We start from the raw sequence: 19654 nt of genomic DNA, 5'->3' as shown, positions 1-19654 counted from the left end.
TCTAACACTTAAATGCAAAATGAAAAAGTTAGTAATGAGGCCTAATTACTAAGTTAGCAAGTTAGAAATCCCCCTACCAAATTAGAGGGTAGGATACCATGGCAATAAATCCCAAGCTCCCCTAAGAAAAAAAATTATTATTATTATATTACAAAGAAATAACCCTCTTAATAAAAGAGAATTTTAAAACCTTAAGGAGGATTACAAAAGAAATTTTTTTAATACCCCCCTCAAACTATTATTGAGAGAAAATTCCTATAGCAATGTTACAAAGTTTTAATGAGAATATTTCTCCCATATATGAAATCACTTTATCAAAGTGAAATCTGCTCGAAAGAATTAACTTCTAGGTCCGAAGAGGAAAATCACGCAAGGGGTAAAGAGGACACCTTGTGGCTAGGTAATTGAAGCTTCAAAAAAAATTAATTTTAAATCCCAAGTCTTAAAATGCTTAATCCTTCCAAAATCGAACCAGGGATTTCACTCAAACTTTTTGGAATTTTTTGCTCATAGAATTGTGCTTACGGCTGAGGGGGAAATGGCTCAGAAAATGCAGACGTCTTGAGAATTTCAATTTGAGCTTTCCAAGCCTCCAAAATAAATCAATTTTTAATTTCTCCTTGAGAAATTGATTATGCTTTCCTTCCCAAAAAGAATTTTGATTCAGCTGCAAAGAAAACGTCCAAGAAAATTCACATAATGAAAGGAGAGCTTCTTTAAGCTTTACGGCCAAGGAGAAAATCAAAGACGACATCCTCAAAAATTTCAGATCTGAATCAAAAATTTAGATTTGAATTTTTCCAAGCCTTAGCCTGTGATTTCTTAAAATTTTATTTGAATTTCTTCTTAAGGAGATTGTAATTTTCGCATAGAAATGAGGAGACCGCTTTAGGGCTTGTGGCTTAGAGAAAATGCCACAAAATTTAGGGAACGACCGTCCAAGAATTTTATATGACTTCAGAAGGGAAGACGACCTCCCAAGAAATTATTTCGATCTAACTTTAGAAGTGGGGCGCCTATCAAAAAACCTCGATTTTGCTTCAATAGAGAGAACGGACTCATAAATTTTGATTTCTGAAAACCCTAGCCTCTTCAAATGAGAAGAATTTGCACGAGAAGAGAGAAAAATTGACCTCTAGACACAACCAAATTCTGCAAGACTTTAGATATGATCTAGCATGACATTATACATTGACTCTATACTCTAGGACTCACTTAAGAGTCAAGACTTCACCATCAAGCCCCACTCTCACTTTGGGGTATGTTTGGGAGAAAAACTTAACCAATTATTTGCAGTTGAAAAACATAAATAATTATCTAAGGAAAAAAACTCCCTAGAGTGAAACTCTCTAGCGAAAATCGTAAGCTTACCTACATGTGTTACATGGCTTCATAAACATACTAGAATCATTTTTACATAATGGCCCACAGGGCTGCAAAATTTGGATTACAATTGAAGACCAAAAGCTAAATGGTGATGATGAAATCTGAAAAAAAAATTGACTGCTCTGAAATGTACTCTGCTATAGGGTAGTTGACACTTGAATGGTCAACCAACACAACTTCACAGCGCTGAATATGAGCAAACATTCACCCTCTCAACCACAAGTCTCTGGGTATAAAGGCTGTTTTATGCTTGCTGGTCACACCTTATCAGTTGTAGGTTCACTAGTGGTCTGATACCATGTAAAAAAAAAAAAATCCTATAGCCCCAACCTAGTTTCAATTTGTTTTTCTCATTATGTTTAATGCCTAAACCCATGTTCATTGTTGATTTAAACATGAATACAAAATTGCAAGTGAAACACTAGAATCTACCACTACTTTTCACTTTCAGTTGATAATTTTCACAAGCATAAACACGTAAAATTTGGACACTAATTTTTGGTCAATCACAGACCCTGGAAAAACCCCGAAGCGAAAACGAGTTTGAAGAGGAATTTTATTTTGCTTTTCTCAGCGAATTATTACAGAATTAAATACACAAGGAGTACTTATCTCCCTCCTTGAAATCCGTGCTAACTTCCTTGATTTTTGTGCTGTTGTTCAGGACATGTGTGCCACAGTCAGCATTCTCTGCTTAGAAAAACGTGCCACTATTCAAGCATTCCAGATCTTGAAATTTGTGCCACAGTCAGCACTCTGCCCCTCAAAATTGTGCCTCTGTCAGACTTTTTCCGTCTCGAAATTCATGTCTCAGTCCTCAAATTTCACCTGAAATTTCAAACTATCAGACCTCTGATTTCCCCTTGATTTTTGTGCCAGTCAAACCCACATTAAATGCACCGAGTCTCCTCAATTTCAGCACTGAATTGATTGTTGTTTCTGCTTGCAATTAATGCACTGGAAATGCCTCAAAATCTGTGTTGGAAATGACTGTTGAACCCTCTCGGTTTATGTGCCACCTCCCTGTGCCTCCTCGATCTGCATGCTACCTCCCAGCCTAGGAATGTGGGCCTGTGTGTGTTCTTTTCCTTGCTGCAATATGGTCTCTCCTTCAGCAAATGCTATTTCAGCTTCTTCTCTTCTCCAACTCTACACATGAAGGAGCCTCCTCTTTGACTTTTTCTTCTTTTTTAGTTGCCATTATGATGAGAAGCCCTATCCCTAAGATCAAGGACTGAGATTAGATCTCAGCTTCTCTTGATCAAGGCTGGAGATCTAATTTCACATTGACCCCCTCTCATGTCTCCCCCTTCATTAATGACTCTCCCTAGTCACTTTAATACCTTTTGTACCTTGTACTTTTTTTCATAAAATCACTTTAATATTATAAAGTACAATGTACTTTTAGAACCTCACAAAGTGACTAAAAATCACATGAATTTAATAATAACATAAAGTCACACTAAAAAGGTGGGTTCACTTGTTTTCCTAGACTAAGGCAAAAACCACTAAGAAACACCTCCTTGGTATCTTTTTCTACAAGAAAATATAATATTGGGCCAAGGTAAGTCTCATTTACAACAGCGAACTTGTTTCTATAAAACTCCAAATCTTTTCTTTTATTGTTTATAAAATAAAATACAAAAATATTTACTAGTTTGCTTTACCAGATTTTTATCCCAAGATAGCTAGATAACTCTTGGAGTTTTGAGCCACTATCTATACTTCCTCCAAGGCAGAGATATACCTTGTTTACGGATTCTTAGCACATCTTTCACAAGGTTTATCAAGTTTATTTTAAAGATCTGTATTGATTTACAACAAATCATACCACACATCCAACAATTTCCCAAATACAAGGGCCATTTCCAAGTCCTTATCATATAAACCCTTGCATAAGTTTCCATATTTGTTTCTAAAGTTTTTGTCATTGTTCTGGGGACTACTCCATCCATTTAGACTTATTAGCTAGAATAAATTTCTAGGTTTTCACCCATTGAGGATTTGATCCCAAATCCTGCAACAAGCTTCCAATTTGCTAGAAACACAGATTTGGTTATAAATTTATATCTTAGGAAGGTATATATTAATATATGCTTGCTTTCATAGCTTAACAAGCTTCCAATTTGATAGAAACACAGATTTTGTTATAAATCTAAATCTTAGGAAGGTATATATTAATATATGCTTGCTTTCATAGCTTTCCCCACCCGTAGATCACCAATCTAGAGTGTACATACACTTTTGAGTGGCCCTGAAAGGGGGTTACTTTGTTGTTTCCGCATTTTTCTGCACTTTTATGGAATTGTAGTCGCAGAACAACAAGCAGATTAACAAAGGACAACCCCTTACCAAAGGTACACTCCAAGTATAGCTTCCATAACTGGTAAGAACATTATTTGTTTACTATTTTGGGTTTTTTACAAGCTTAATATCTTAAGTTGAGAGTGAATTTAGTTGTTTTTCTACATTATTTTCAAATTAATATAATTAGAAACAATTACTCCTAACTTCACCATAGGCTCCATTTAGGCAATGGTCTACCAATCCTTGGGTGAATCATCTTGTTGCGACGAGAGGCACATTCGATAGCACAGTATGAGGGTGATGTGTGATTCCGTCTGTGCTCAACGTGGAGTTCACACGCATCCCTTTTTAAATAAAAATAAAATACTCACTAAATAAAAAGCAATGTGAACTATAATAAAAAAAATGAATATGCATGTTTAGTTAGTTTTAATTGAAAGCGTTGTAAACAATCAATAATTCCAACCTCGCTATGGTTGCTCAATTTGTTGTTGATATTACAACCCAATGTGGTAAAAATATTTTATTTTACTCACTCACAGTGATAAATAAAATATTTCGATTTCTAGATGACATAATATAAATTCATATCAACTTTAAAAAGAGATAAAGTAATTAGAAGGAGAAAAGTGTAAGATGTTTAAAACTTATACTTTTCAAAAATATTTATTTAAATAAACTATTTCAAATTTATGTCAATAGCAACGTCATATATATCTATATATAGAAAGAAAATATTAGAAGAGAATATTTTAATGTTGTATATAATAAAATATTCAATGTCCAAAGGAAAAAAAGTAATTGAATGTGAAAAAATAAAATAAAAAGTATCAAGTATTTCCTAATAAAAATAATAAGGAGATGTGTAATTCATTCAATTTTTAATATAAAATTAATATGTGACATTTAAAAATATTTATAATAATAAAAAATTTCAATGTGGGTCATCAATAAAATATTTTAATATGCAGGATCAAGTAATATTGACGTATACTTTAAAATATTTTACATTTTGGTTTTCTTTTAAGTATTTTTTTGGGCCAATTTTTCGTGAAATCCAATAAAGATTTTTTGGACTTGCAAGTTTGAGTTATGTACTCTTTATAGCAATCAAAAATACAATTTAAACAATGAAAAATTACACATTCTATATATAGAGAGAATCACTACAGATATATTGGGATCTATTAAGGGATGTGAGGGATGCAAATTACTTTCCAGATTTTACACTCTAAAAGAGGTTTGCACCTAAAGAGATTGATCCCTCTAAGCGTATGCTAGATCCGTGCTTAAGATGGATCTATACCGGTATAGAGGGAATCCTCCCATAGCCATTTAGTAAGAGTTGGGCTTAAAAAGTGGGGACTCATGCTGAGGTGGATGTGGGCACTTGTCTTATGTGTGCCATCTTAGTGTCTTTTAAGAACCTTGACAAGATTGCTAATTCGGGTGGTAACAAGTCCTTTTAATTTCTGGGAAGACAAGTTCCTAAGGCCTTATAAAACTTATTATCAAACGTAAGAACAGGATCACTTGTCTTGTGCTGAAGACTTCTGATTGTCAGGGGGGAAACAACTCTGCTCCCTCAAAAATAAATATAGGGTTGACAATAGTTGGGGAGATCCCTAACTTATGCATTGTTCTTATAAATATTGTATAGTCTAGGTATCAGATTGTCTAGTGCATTTCACTCTAAGGTTTTAGAAGTTATTTGATACTTGCTGGATCCATGTTTCATTGCTACTAATGCTTGGACTGATTGAGCTGTGCACAAGCATTTATGCCTAGCATCTCCATTTTCCTATAATATATTATATGTATTCTTATCTATACCTAAGGTAGAAATATAATAGCAGTCAGTGTGAGACCTGGGCGCCTGTACATAATAAACAGTATTAGTAGAAGCAATAAGAGTTTGAAAAACCACTCATTCCCTTCAGTAGTATGCTTGTTTATTTAATAGGAATTAATTATCACAGAAACATCTTGAACTCAAATGCAATGAAGAATTCCGTTACCTTTTATGAAATTCATCCTCAAACTCATTTCCCCAGATAGACTGGCCCCCAGTACCATCTCCAAGAGGATCACCTGTTTGGACCATGAAGCCTTTGATAACTCGGTGGAAAATGAGATTATCATAATAACCATTTCTGCAATGTGTAGTGAAGTTCTCAACCGTTTTAGGACACTCCTCTGGATATAAGCGCAGGTGTATATCTCCCAACGTAGTATGCAAAATCTACAATTGAAATAAGAGTCATCAGATATTTTGTTGGAAGGACAAAGCCTGTATATTAATCAGCTTAAGAGCCACAACCATAATCATAGTCATATCACCACCAGCACATGAATGTATTACCAAAATATTCAGCTTGACTAGATATCTGTGATAAAAGAATTTTATTTAAAGGAGTTAAAATTTTTCTCTTTTCATTTTTAGGTCCTTTATGTCTTGTTCCTGCTGCTTTGTGTCAGATACTAAAGAAAATAACATACTCTTGTCAATTTAAAATCTAACAAGAGTAATCAGATATTTTGTTGGAAGGGCAAAGCCTGTATATTAATCAGCTTGAGAGCCACAATAATAATCATAGTCATATCGCCACCAGCACCTGAATGAATTGGAAAAATATTCAGCTTTACTAGATATATGGGATAAATGAATTTTATTTAAAGGAAATGAAACTTTGCCCAGATCAAAACTGAGAGACAAGTTTTCTCTTTTCATTTTTAGGTCCTTTACGTCTTGTCCCTGCTGGTTGGTGTCAGATACTAAAGAAAGTAACATATTCTTGTCAATCTCAAATCTAATTCCCACTTTCTCTACATGCAAAGTCAAATGGTAAGAACCAAAGGATTATTATTTAAGAGTTGAAACTGTACCCAGAACAAAACTGACAGTTAAATTCTCTCTTTTCATTGTTAGAACTTACATCCTCCTCTCTTGTTCTTGCCGCTCGGTATCAGATGCTACAGAAAATAACAGTCTTGCATATTTCAGAATATTCCTAGCTTGCTTAGATGCAAAGTCACATGGTAACAAGTAACAAGTACAAAATGATTCAGATTAGCTAATCTTCTCCCATGTTTATATTAACCTTGGTGACCAACTTCTGCTGAAATGAAAAGTTAATACTCTCTTTACACCATTCCACTCACTTTCATTCTCTATATTTCCAAAATGCAGGAATAAAATAATAGAGAAAACCAAGGGAGAGCCTGGCAAAGATAGGAACATATGATATGAATTCGCTATTAGACGCAAGAGAAGCTTATTAAAATCTTAAATAGCAGCATCACTCTAGTGACAAAAATCTATGAATGAACATTAAAGCATCCCATATTTCCAGAGCATCTGCCAATAATTTTCCCTATACCAAATCATATCAAGAAAGAGGCATTGATCAATCACACACAGATGATATTACTTTATGCCATCATATACAAACCTTTGTGTATGGTACACTAAATATTGATCATGAGGTTTCAGTATGTGTACCGTAACATCCAGATATTTGATCTTATTATACTAGATAATCAATAACATACCAAAAAAGCATATGGTGGCATGCAAGCCTCATAGAAATAATTATGCATATCCACATACATTGGTCTAATGATGAGATCAATTTGATTCAAAACGCATGATACAATATCGTCAAATTTGGTTATTTTATGATCCTTGATGTGCAAATTCTTTGTGGACAACATATTCTTATCTGCATTTGGCAAGCAGAAGGAATGCAATTACCAAACAATAAAGATTATTGTAAAATTCTAACTTTCTTAGCACCACACACGAAAGAAAAAACAATCACCCTAATCCTAGCAACTAATTTCCCAAATCTTAGCAACTAATCTTCCAAATATTAGTAGCTAATCTTCCAAATATTAGTAACTAATCTTCTTAATCCTTGCAACAACCTTACCTCAATAATGAGGTGTATGACTAACATTAGAACAAATCTAACTCATGAATATAGTAAATTAGACTTTCACTAGTATTTGTTTAAGTGAAATTACAAGATGGTATTGTTTCCCACTTTTACTAAGTGGTCACTAGAAGTTGTCTCAAACCGCTTCTTGCATGTTCACACATAACCTATGCAAGAAGGTCCTACTTGAGCTATATTTCTTAACAAGGTGTAAAAGTATTGTTTCAAAAACTCCACCTTTGTTCAACCCCTCTTCCCTCTAAGCAATTTAGATTTAGATGCACCCTCTCCACTTGGAACAATCATTTCTACCTTTCAGTCCGGTACGATTTCCTTAATGATGGGTGAAGTGTTAACCCAAAAGGTCAAGTGAAGAACACTTACATGGTTCTATCCAAGAAAAATTGTAATATTTTTCAACTAAAATACTCGCAAAATTTGTTGGAAACACTGAGAGGGAGGGGGGGTGGCGAGGGGGTGTGAATCAATATTTCTTAGCAACTAACACTTTTTAATATTTTTCAGAGCATTAGTTAATCTTCGGTTATTATTATTGTTCTTCTTCAGATAATCATAAACAATAATCCACAGTAGACAATAACATACAACAATGCAGAAAGATAAAATAATAGACACAGAAATTTTTAGGTAGAAAACCCCCTCCGAGTCAAAAACCACTGAATGCTTCTTTAGCAATTCTCTTCTCTCTGTTAAAAGAAAATCGATTACATCAAGATTTCAGCTACAACTAAGGGAGGTGTCAACCCCCTAATTCACGGGTTAAACCATGTAGGACGCTACTACACCCTAATAACCTGTTACAACCAGAAGGACGCCCCAATGCCCAGTAGATCAGGCCACAACCTGATGAGTGCCCCAACACTCCGTTTACCAACTATTGTCAGAAAGGATGCCTTGCTGCCCTGTTAGTTTATCAATAAGAACTTAATGGACAGCACAAAGCCCTGTGCAAGCCACAAATTTCCCTCGCACCACCCTGCCACCCTGAAGAGTTCTCAGGCCACAACCTGAAGGTGAATCCAATCACCCAGAAGAGTCGATAGATCACGTTTCACAATTTTCACACTGGATCCCTTGTACTCTGTAGAATAGTTGTAAGAAAGATATAGAATAAATGCCAAATCCTAGTAGTCGTTGTCCACTGTTCCCACAAATCAATCACTTGACAATGCTATGCATCAAGCTATTATTGTTCAACTGCACATCATTGTCACTGCACACTGCATATCACTGTCGCCACAAATCACTACACAATTGTTGGCTATCATTGCATGTCACTCCTCAGGCTATCATTGCATGTCACTCCTCATGAATGAAAGTCATCAATGCACAACCCATGTCATCATCATATCAGGGTGCACTTGATGCTACGAACATCTGGTACTACTATCAAATAATAGCACAAACCAAGGTACCTCAGGCCATCCCGTTGACCTGCAATCAATGCTTTCAAACTCTGTCCCCAGAGTGCTACTAGCATATAAGTAAACACTGTTGTTTGACTGGTCAAGCCCTGTTATTCATCCTTCTCCAATAGGTCATATAACAAAATGAGTTTTTTCTTAAAGACTTGCTACCATGTAAATTCATGTCATTATGATGGTACACCCTCTAGGACATCAGTATAAGATACATAATACAAATCTATATCAAGTATGTCAAGGTTGTATGTCAATATGTTATATTACATTCGTCATAGTTCTATTGATATCAAGTCAAAGTCAAAGGTCAACTTCATTATGCCAAGTGTCTATATATATCAAATCTATGAGTCAAGTTAATATATCAATGTGTGTCTAGTCAATCAGCTCATATGATGCCATTGTCATTGTCATAGTTATTTTCATTTCACTAATCAATGTATCAAGTCACTAAATGTGTATCAATTCACCAAATATTTGTTATCGTTGTTATAATATATTATACAATCTCATGCCATTGTTGAGATCTCTTGTAAGTCAAGCCCAAGTATGTCATTGTCTCAAGGAGTAAAGTCATATCTAGCCAAGCTGAAGTTCCAAATTGTTAAGTCACATCAAGTTACAATTTGTTTAAAACAATCATATCACATCACTTGTCAATGTTGCATCATTAAATAAGGTTAATGGAAATCCTAACATCAGTAAAGGTATCAACTCATTGTGAATGTCAAGTATTTATCAAGGTATCAATTCATTGTCACATGTAGTCACTGTTCAAGGTTATTTTACAATATGTCAAGTTGTCAAGTCTATATACTGCTATCACACATGCACATCAATACTCATAATTACAAGTGCTATTGGATTGCTACTTCATGCCTTCAAAAGTATATGATAGGTATGCTCGGTGCACAAAATTCAACCTTAATAGATACAAGTCAAACCATATAAATGCACCCAAAAGACTACAACAGTTAGGCCATCTCTAAATGTCTGCAAAGATTTTAATGGGGCCAAGAATACAGTAGACTAGTTGTGAAAATTTGGGGACCCAAATTTCTACTGCATCTATTAATTAAGTTTCTTCTATTTGTTAAATTACTGAACAAATTATTTACTACATCCTGTAACAAATACCGAAACTAATACACTACAGCCTTCGCCAATTAAAATTATATGCGGAAATAAGAACTAAGCAAGAAAGAAATACACAACACAAGTGACATCATTGTTTTTGGACAAATGTCCCCGATAAAACCCAATGCGGGAAAACCGATGCAGTAGATGAGGGTTTGTATTATTAAGTAGTAGTTTTCTGAATACAATTTGTTGGATTCCCAATTAGCTATCTGATACAAAGAGAAATTGGCAAAAAGCTTAATGAGAGAAATCTCACACTGTTCTAGGATATTCGATTATGATCAGGGGCTTATTGACTAGCCCCACACTGCCTCTGCACAGCTTCCGCGTCAACCCTACGCAAAACAGCGTCACTCTGGTTGGGCTCTGCGTCAATCCCTCTGTTGGCCTCCTGCTGACTGGAAATTCGATCTCTAGGCCTTCCGGTCTCACACCCCGACTTCCTGCACTGAATCTCATCTCTCCTAGCTAGAATTCGAACTCCCTTTGAATCTTTGCACTGCCACAGCATAGCTCTGCGTGGCCCTGCGTCAACCTCTCTGGACGTCTTTCTGCCCTCTCTGCCTTCTACTCTCCGGACCAGGAAAACTTCCCTCCAGAAACTATCACTGCCCCTCACTACAAGAATTCTCCTCGATCAATTACCTAGCACTTGTTGCGCTGCCATCTCTGATAAATTAGATCTCTTTATCTCTCTTCGATGTAATTTCCAAATGCTCATCGAAGTCCTTCTTATAATTCTCCAGTTGAGTAATCAATGGCCTAGATTAGATTCACATCAATGGCTTAGATCATTTGGACTCGATGTATGTCTTCTTCTAGAAGTTTCACCCTCAGTTTGATTAATATCCTTTAATTATTTTAATTTCCTAAGTTTATACTTAGGCATCCATTAAAAATAATTAATTATTTTAATAAAACTGTCTCCGAGTGGAATTTCCCAAAACGATTTTTGGGTATTTTGGAATACATGTGTCCTAGCCTCCCTGCAAATTTTCAAGCTCAAAACACATCCAATGCTACCAAAAATCAAAACTAGTTACATACCTTCGATCTTCACTTAGCAAAATAGTTGCTCAACAGAAATTTAATCCTTGCGCACAGAGATGTTGACCTTGAGAGGGCAGAATTTCATAAATAAAAGGTAGGGTTGCTTCAAATCCAAACGAAACCCTTTTAGGCCACTGTCAATAGAGATAGATTAACTTTGTTGGTCTATAATGATAAGCCTTGCTCAAAGATCATTTCCCTAGAGGGCTAAAGACATCCTTCCTGTAGTAAAACCAACGATCACCCAAGTACCAAACCAAAACAAATGTAAAACTCCCAAAAACCCTCTCGCTTGATTTTTTGTTCTTCTAAAGGGCCAAAGATTATAATTTCAAAACTTGACTTCTTTTTACCCAAAAATCTCTCGCTTGATTTTCTGTTCTTCTAAACGGTCAAAGGTTATAATTTCAGAACTTGACTTCTTTTTACCCAAAAGCCTCTCTCTTGATTTTCTTTTCTTCGAAAGGGCCAAAGGTTATAATTTCAAAACTTGGCTCCTTTTTAATTTGCATTAACGCTCATAACTAAGAAGAGAGGTATGAACCTCTTTTTATAGGTCTAGGAGGGGTTCTAATGATGATCGTTTGACGACTTAGGAAGGGGCTTCTTAGATGGACGTTAGAGTAGGGATTACTAGGAATTAAAGGATTAACTTTTTTTATATTAAATGAGCCTTGTAATTAAAGAAAGGAGGGTCCTGAATCTTATGTGGGCCTTTTGGTCTTTTAAAATGATGGACTTATCAATAAATAATCTTTACTTTAAGAATAATATATCTATCTAAATAATCTTTAAATTAAATATTTATGTTAAGGATCTTGCCTAGAAATATTTTCATTACCACTAGAAATTTGAAATCAATGATTGGCTTAGTGCATATGGTCCTACCAAGTTTGTGAAGTCAGTGATTGGTTTATTGCCTTTGGTTTTTGAAGTAATTCAACTTATACATGGTGAGATTACGTTGATAAACAATGTTATATATTGACAACCCTAGGAGGAGGTGTCATGTCACTACCCCCTTGGGGTTTTAGCCCACAAAACTGGGTCTTCAATTTCAAACTCAATTTTCTCTCAAACCAAAAGGAACCACGGGATGTACCACATATCAACAGAAACATTTTTGCGAGGAAAATCTAATGATATAGATCTCTAATCCAACCTCAATGATATGACCTACCAAAAACCCTGAACAAAGTCAGGGTACATCCTTAGTCCAGGGAACCCAAACCGTAGGACTTCGGTTTCAACCACCCAACAATATAGTTGCCATCTTGATGTAATTCGACAATTACTAAGAAGCGTTCATTAACCACTTGACATCAATCGCTGGTGTTTTTGATCAAAGTCAAACCCATCTAACTTCATGGGTTGAAATCAATGACAACACCATCCAACAATGTCCCCCTTTGTCATTCATGGCAACACACGTACTCCTCCTGCGAAGAAAACTCCCCCTGACATTATGCTTCACCTCCTTCTCAAGATTTCAATTTCCTTCTCAGGTTTTTCTCTCCCCCTTTGACATCAATGGCAAAGGACTACTCCACCTAAGTATTTGCTTGCTTCATGTAGACCTGTTATCTACCTATGCTCCCCCTAATGAGAAGCCTTCTTGTAATACGATCCATGTGGACATGTGTCCTGTATGTGCTTCCCTTGAAGAGAACGCTTCCTTTGAGAACTTGTAATCCTTCAATTATTTTGTTCCCCCTAAACTTGTTATGAAACTGCTATCTTGTTCAAACTATTTGTTTGTTAATCATAGACTTGTGCCATATACTGCTGCATAGACTCCCCCTCTACAAACTTCAAGGAATCAACGAGCTGGATTGTTCAAAATAGTGATTCACCTAACAAGTCATCTTGACTCGATTCCTCACAACCTGTTACGAATCTTGAAAGCATGACTGCTAGGACTTTCTTGTCTTTCTACACTTCTTGTTGATCTTGTACCTGTTCTTCCTGTATTTGTTCATCCTATACTTGTTTCCTCTTCCAAACCTTCTTATTCTCGTCATCAATATTCATGATTGATTCCATTTTGTTCCTGCAGTGACGAGTTATGTGTCCATAATTGTGACACTTGTAACATTCCATATCTGGATGGTACCTACATTCTTGAGCTATGTGTCCATGATTATGACATTTAAAGCATTCAATGTCATCCATAGAAGATGCCATCTGGTATCTGTCTCGAGAACCTGCAAACTTGCTTCTAGGGTTTTGCAGATAATAGTTGTACCTGCCAAAAACTTCACAATCCCTAGCCATATGTCCATAGTTAGCACATAAAAAGCAATAACCATTAAATAAATGTGCGTACCTGAATGGTTCATTCGAATGTGATGGTCCTTGATAGTTGTACCTATCAACAATTTTACAATCCCTGGCCATATGTCCATAGTTAGCACACGGAAAACAATAACCATTAAATAAAGGAATGTACTTGGAAGATTTTGTGAAAATTCTATCACTGCAGCAACTGATTTATTTTTCCTACTTATTCCACAATAAGTTATTTATGAAATTACTTCAATAAACATTAAAATAAATATTGTTGCAGATATCACACCGTAATACAGAAACAAACATATGCACAAGCATTAACACATTGACACAGATATTTTGGACAACAGTCCCCGGAAAAACCCAATGTGGGAAAACTGGTGCAACAAGGGAGGATTTTATTATTCAACAAGTTTTCTATGCAACAGAGTGCCAAACTGGCTTACCCACAGAGAGAAATAATTCTCTAGCACTTCTCCCAATCCCAACGTCAGCCCGGCTGACCTCTGTGTGGTTCTTAAACCCTCTGCGTCAGCGCCTGCTTGATTGTGTCAGCCCTAGCCTCTCTGCGTCACGCAAGCCCAACAAGTGATTACGCAGTCTTCTGCTACCTCTGCGTCTGCCTGAAAAGCCCTGCGTCTGCCTCTCCTGCCTCAGCGTTGATCTCCAGTGGCTAATCCCGCCTCTCTGCTCTGTACTTGCTGCCTCCTGACTGCTCACCAGACCACTGGTTCAATTTCTCAGCTAACCCCACTCCAGAAATTGAACTGACTGGTCTCCCTTAGTGTGTTCTCGAAGTAACCCTCAAGCCTCCTCTTATACTTTTCTCGTTGACAAATCAACGGCTGAGATTAAATCCGTAATCAACGGCTAAGATTAGCTATGGCTTGATCCATGACTTTTGGACCATTCTAATACAATTTTATATTAATACACATTAATATTTAATTTTCCCTAAGTTTAGACTTAGGGACTCCATTAAAAATATTAATTATTTTAATATCTCCCAAACTGTTTAGAATCTGCCCAAACTGTTTAGAATCTACCCAAACCCTTTCTTGGTATTAGAGATCTCATGTGCCTCAGCCTCTCCACCAATTTTCGTGGCTAGATCACATCCGATGCTACCCCAAATCAACAGATTTTTCATTATCCTTTAGAGGCGGTGGTGTAGTATGTTGTTGTCCTTTGTTCTTGACTGCTTTGGTCTTGTTCTTTGGAGTTGCAACATTCTTCTTTGGCTTTTCACTTTGATCAACTTCCTTCTTAGAATCATCCTATGAAGATGTGGATCTTGTACCTTCATCAACAGGAACTTTACTAGCTTTCATTACCTTCATTTTTGCTTCTTCATATATCTGATCTTGTAAGTGTTATTTTTGCAATCCCTTGAGTTTGTTGATCTCATCACAGGTTGCATCAAGTTCTCCTTGCTTTTGAGCATGATCTTCCTAAAATATTTCCTTCAACAATTTCCTTCTTTCTTCTGCTTCTTCAACCTGTAGATTGATAGGAGAGGCCTTTTCAACTTCTCTGTTGAGTCCCTGTATCTGTTCCTTTTGCTTCTCAATCTCAATCCCAAGCATGCTTAGTTCAACGGAAGAGGTTTCCAATTCCTTTTTCTTTTGGTCAACTGCAGATATGTATCTTTGATCAGATTCCTTTCTTTCAATTTCTGCTTCCTGCATCTATTGTTTGAACCTGTTAATCTCTCCCAAGGTTGTGTCGAGTGCTTGTTGCTTCTGTTGGAGTTCTCTCTTAAGGTCTTACGTCGATGTATTCTTGACTTATTCCAAAAAAGTTCTAAGACTACTAATCATCTTCTCAGACTTTTCACTTTCCTTGAGGAGTTCTTTTGTTGTCTTCAAATCTACTTCCAAAAGTCATGTCTTTTCTTTTGGACTTTTGAGTTCATTTATCACCTTGATCACTTGATTTTGAAACTTTGTCTTACTCATTTCTCCAATTTCTTCATCATAATCAAAAGGATCTGAATTTCCAATAACATCTTGACCTAATTACTTTGTTGAATAGAGATTATAAAGCTCTTCCCAAAGAGCTTTAGCTGTTGAACGTTGACCAACTTTTGTTTTCACAGAATTTGGCAAAACATTCAAAATTATATTAATGGCCTTTGAATTGTACCTTTTAGATTCGTCAGTAGATGTGTCTCCAGAAATAATTGATTCCCATACTCCATGTGCCTGCAAATGTACTTCCATCCTGGGTTCCAATATCCAGTAATTATCTGCATCAAAATCAGCGATTGTTACACAATACTTACTTTCTTCAGATTTGGTTGTACTTGTACCTTCCTTTGTAATCCTTTCAACCTGCTTCAACCAGGACTTATTTACATTTGTCAAGTTGTTCATCCTTGAGTCTCCTAGAGCTTGTGTTCCACAGGTTTCCTTCATTCATTTACTCCTAGGGACTACCCCCCTTGACTTGTCTAGGAGAGAGTCTAAACGGAGTGAGTAAGGATTAGAGTGAACCCTTGCTCTGAGTGTTGTTGCGGTGTCTAGACACTTTGTGCGACGACATTTTTTGGCTATGTTGTAGGGGACCAATTTATTGGGCCTTGCCTTTATGATATTCATCTTTCCTCTTCATCTTTCATGTTTCTATCTTTCATTTTAGCCAGCAATGACAACATTTTTTGGCGTTGTTGTCGGGGATAGAGTTTTTCTGTCCTTGGTCCTCTCAATCTCTTCTCATCATTTGATCCTTTCATCTTCACCCATTCACCTTCATCTCATTTTCATCATATCAACTTTTGTGTCTAAGTTAGATTTATGTTCGGGTGGCAACTCCAGTTCCTTCATCTTCTACAGGGGCATGTACTAGGAGGAACCCAAGTAGCTTGGCTAATCCTACTCTGGATCCTAAAAGGGCTCTCGGAGCTAGATTATAGAAGGTCTCTTCTCGTACACTCCTTGACAATCTCGACCAGGAATCTCTTTATGACATCCATTCACTCTTCTTGAATCCTCCCGTTCTAGACATCATGGATATCTATGAGCCTCTTAACTTTGCTAACACCCAAGGTTATCCCCATAACCGTCCTAATATTGGTATAGACAACTTAACCGCTTTCCAAGGAAATAATCAATGTTCCACGGGGTCGCGTTCCCCCACTTGGGGGTCGAGTTTCCTAGCTCCCTCGCGCTCTGGGGACTTGGGGATGAGAGGGGGACGTTTCCCCACGCTCCTAAAAAACAGGGTACGCGAGGAAGCTTGAAAGGGGTCGTTTCTTCCATTTTTGGGGTCATTTCCCTAGAAAATTTCGCAATTTTTTTTTATGAAAGAAATCATAATATTTAATATTTGTTGACCGACCAGGAAGGGTTTAAATTATGTTCATTTCACATTTCATTTTCTGTTTGCTCCATCGTTGAATTGAACACCACTGCCATCGCCAAGCAGCCTTTTGTCTACTCCTTTGAATGGAACGTTGTCACTGATGTATTAGACTTGACTTTTATATTATTCAATATTCAATGTTCATAGTTGGAAGTGGGACATCAATATGGTTTAAAGTTTAAAACTTTAAACATTTAAAATTTTATAACTTATTTTCATTGTGCACTGTTAGTAAGTTAGTAGACTAGTAGTTACACTGTACAGTTACAAAATTACATGTATGATGTATGATTATAGTTTATATGATAATGATATCAATGATCATGCTTTTCGTTTTAAATTTGTTTCAGTTATATAATTCCTTGATTTATATTTTATATTTATAAGTTTTTAAGACCCCGACGTCCCCCCATGTTTCCTAAAAATTGGTGGGGAGCTTTTGCATAGGCCGCTGCTACGTATCCCCGCTCCCTCGCCTTCTCATCCCCGGAACTTGCTGGAACATTGGAAATAATGCAATCATTGTTAAAAATCATTTATATGCTTTTCAGACTTGGTGGGCTAAATTCGCTAATGCTCATAATTATGAGGATGTGCAAATGAAATGCTTCATGTTGACCCTTGAGTAGGATGCTATGGATTGGTTTAGGGATAGGCTTGATCATAGCATTGATTCATTTGATTCCCTCCTTGATGCTTTTAGAGAGAAATTTGGTGATAAGAAAGAAGATCAATTTTTAGCAAAATACATTAGCATCATTAAAAAGAAAAAAAATGAGATGTGTGAAGAATTTAATAAAAGGTTTAATGGTGTGCTTAAAGAGATATCTATTGATTACAAACCAATTGAGAAAATGCTTCTAAAATATTATCTCGATGCTTTCAATCTTGACACTTCTTATGAGCTAATAAGGTCCAAGCCTATTGACAACAAGGCTTGTCAATTCACAGCTTTAGAACTGGAAAAAGATACGAAGGCTTCTGGAAAATCTGAAATTCTTAGGTTTGATAGATCTGCTGTTAAATTAAAATAACCTAAAGGAAAAGAAAAGAAATCCGAAGAATAAACTATGCAAAAACTACTTAAGGAGTTGGAAAATATGGAGTTAAATCAAGCTAGGATGATTGTTGATCATGCTAAAGAAATAACTACATTACAGCCTAGGTTGATTCAAATGGAAAGAGCCCAAATGAAAAATCATCAACCTAGGGGTCAGAATAATAATTATAATCGAAATAATTGGTTGAAGAAAGGTCAATCTAGTGAGCAGAGGCCTCCTCACCCTCTTGAAATGAATAATCTTGTGGAGGAGACCCCACCTTAATGTAGAGCATGTGATGAGCTTCATGAAGAAGCCACTTGTCCTGTTATTAAGAGAATCATGCATCATGAGATGCTTGAGACAAGCAACTAGATAGATATGGTTGGTAAAGAATATCGTTTATCACAGGAAAATTGGGAAGAGGTCAAGGGAAATAGTCAACCTATCAGACCTTTCACGTCTTCATATAGTATCAATAATTTTGGTCAAGAAACTGATGTCTTAGTTAAACTCTTTGGTGAGAAACCTCCGCCTGAGCAAGTCCTTTAAATCGCTAAGGACGAGGGGTTAACTTATCAAAGGAGAAATCAAAATGATAATCCGATTAATTCTCGAAGCCTTAACTTTGGGCCAGCTTCTCGTATGAATATTGATTTAGGAGGTTGGTTTAATAACTCTAAAGTTTTGGTCCCTATGACTGAAATACTAAAGATCCCCTCCCAAAGGACTAAGTTATTGAATGTCATTAGTAGTACCCATATAAATCCAGCTCAAGAGGAACCCCCTAAGGCTTTCTATCAAGATGCTCCCATATACTTGCAGAGTATGGATTTTGATAATAAATAACGCTCTTCGTTCTTCATTACTTCGCGTGTGATCAATTATCGGTTATACAATTGCATTCTTGACTCTGGTGCTTCCACTTGTGTGATGACTAAGAGAGTCATGGAACAACTTAATTTAAGGATATCTAGGCATACTACAACATATGTGCCATGGATTCGAAGAAAATTGAAGTTCATGGGTTAATTAAGGACTTACAAGTCCATTTGTCTGTGTACCCTGATATCATGATTGTCATGGACATAGTTGTGGTTGATGTGCTTGATGCTTGGGGTATGATGTTGTCTAGGAAATGGGCCTCTGATTTAGGAGAAAACACACAAATGAATTGGTCATATGCTAGGATTCGTTCCCCTAATGGTCAAGGATTTCTTAAATTAAATAGAGAGCCTGAAAGGAGATTCCATGTTGAAGATCCTAAAATTCCCCATCATGAGATAATATGTGAAGGACCAAACCCTGGGAATCATGTTATTTTATCTAATTCAATCATTCCCGTAAAAGTCAAGGTTGATAAAAAAGAGAGTGACTTAAAAAATAAAGTTTCGCATTTTTACTTTGATGGTGCAACATCTAGGCATGGTAAAGGTGCGGGAATTGTCTTGAAATCTCCCCTTGGTCATATTTTCAAATTTTCCTCTCAATTAGAATTTGAAGCAACTAACAATTTGGTTGAATATGAAGCCTTGTTGCGAGGTATTGAAATGGAAAAAACTTTGTAAGTCAAATGGATGAGTATCAAGGGTGATTCAAATTTACCTATCATGCAAACAAAAAATAAATTTACATGTAAAAATCAAAGATTAAGAAATTATAGAAATATTGTGTGGGATACCATGGAGTATTTTGTTGC

General features: G+C 36.2%; 1 protein-coding gene across 1 annotated transcript in view; it reads right to left on the bottom strand.

Moving 5' to 3' along the window:
- CYP71 (cyclophilin71) overlaps nt 1-19654 on the bottom strand; it is a 405299-nt gene that overhangs the window by 72820 nt on the left and 312825 nt on the right. The window contains exon 11 of the mRNA XM_089447133.1: nt 5712-5935. Within this exon, the coding sequence (XP_089303259.1) occupies nt 5712-5935 (224 nt within the window). The remainder of the gene's footprint in view (nt 1-5711; nt 5936-19654) is intronic.

This window comes from Pinus tabuliformis, chromosome X (genome assembly GCF_031772625.1).
Source record: "Pinus tabuliformis cultivar Carrire ecotype Pingquan chromosome X, CPIR1, whole genome shotgun sequence".
NCBI classification, from domain to species: Eukaryota; Viridiplantae; Streptophyta; class Pinopsida; order Pinales; family Pinaceae; genus Pinus; species Pinus tabuliformis.
The sequence above is the reverse complement of the archived record's forward strand: the minus strand, read 5'-3'. Positions and strand labels throughout refer to the sequence as shown.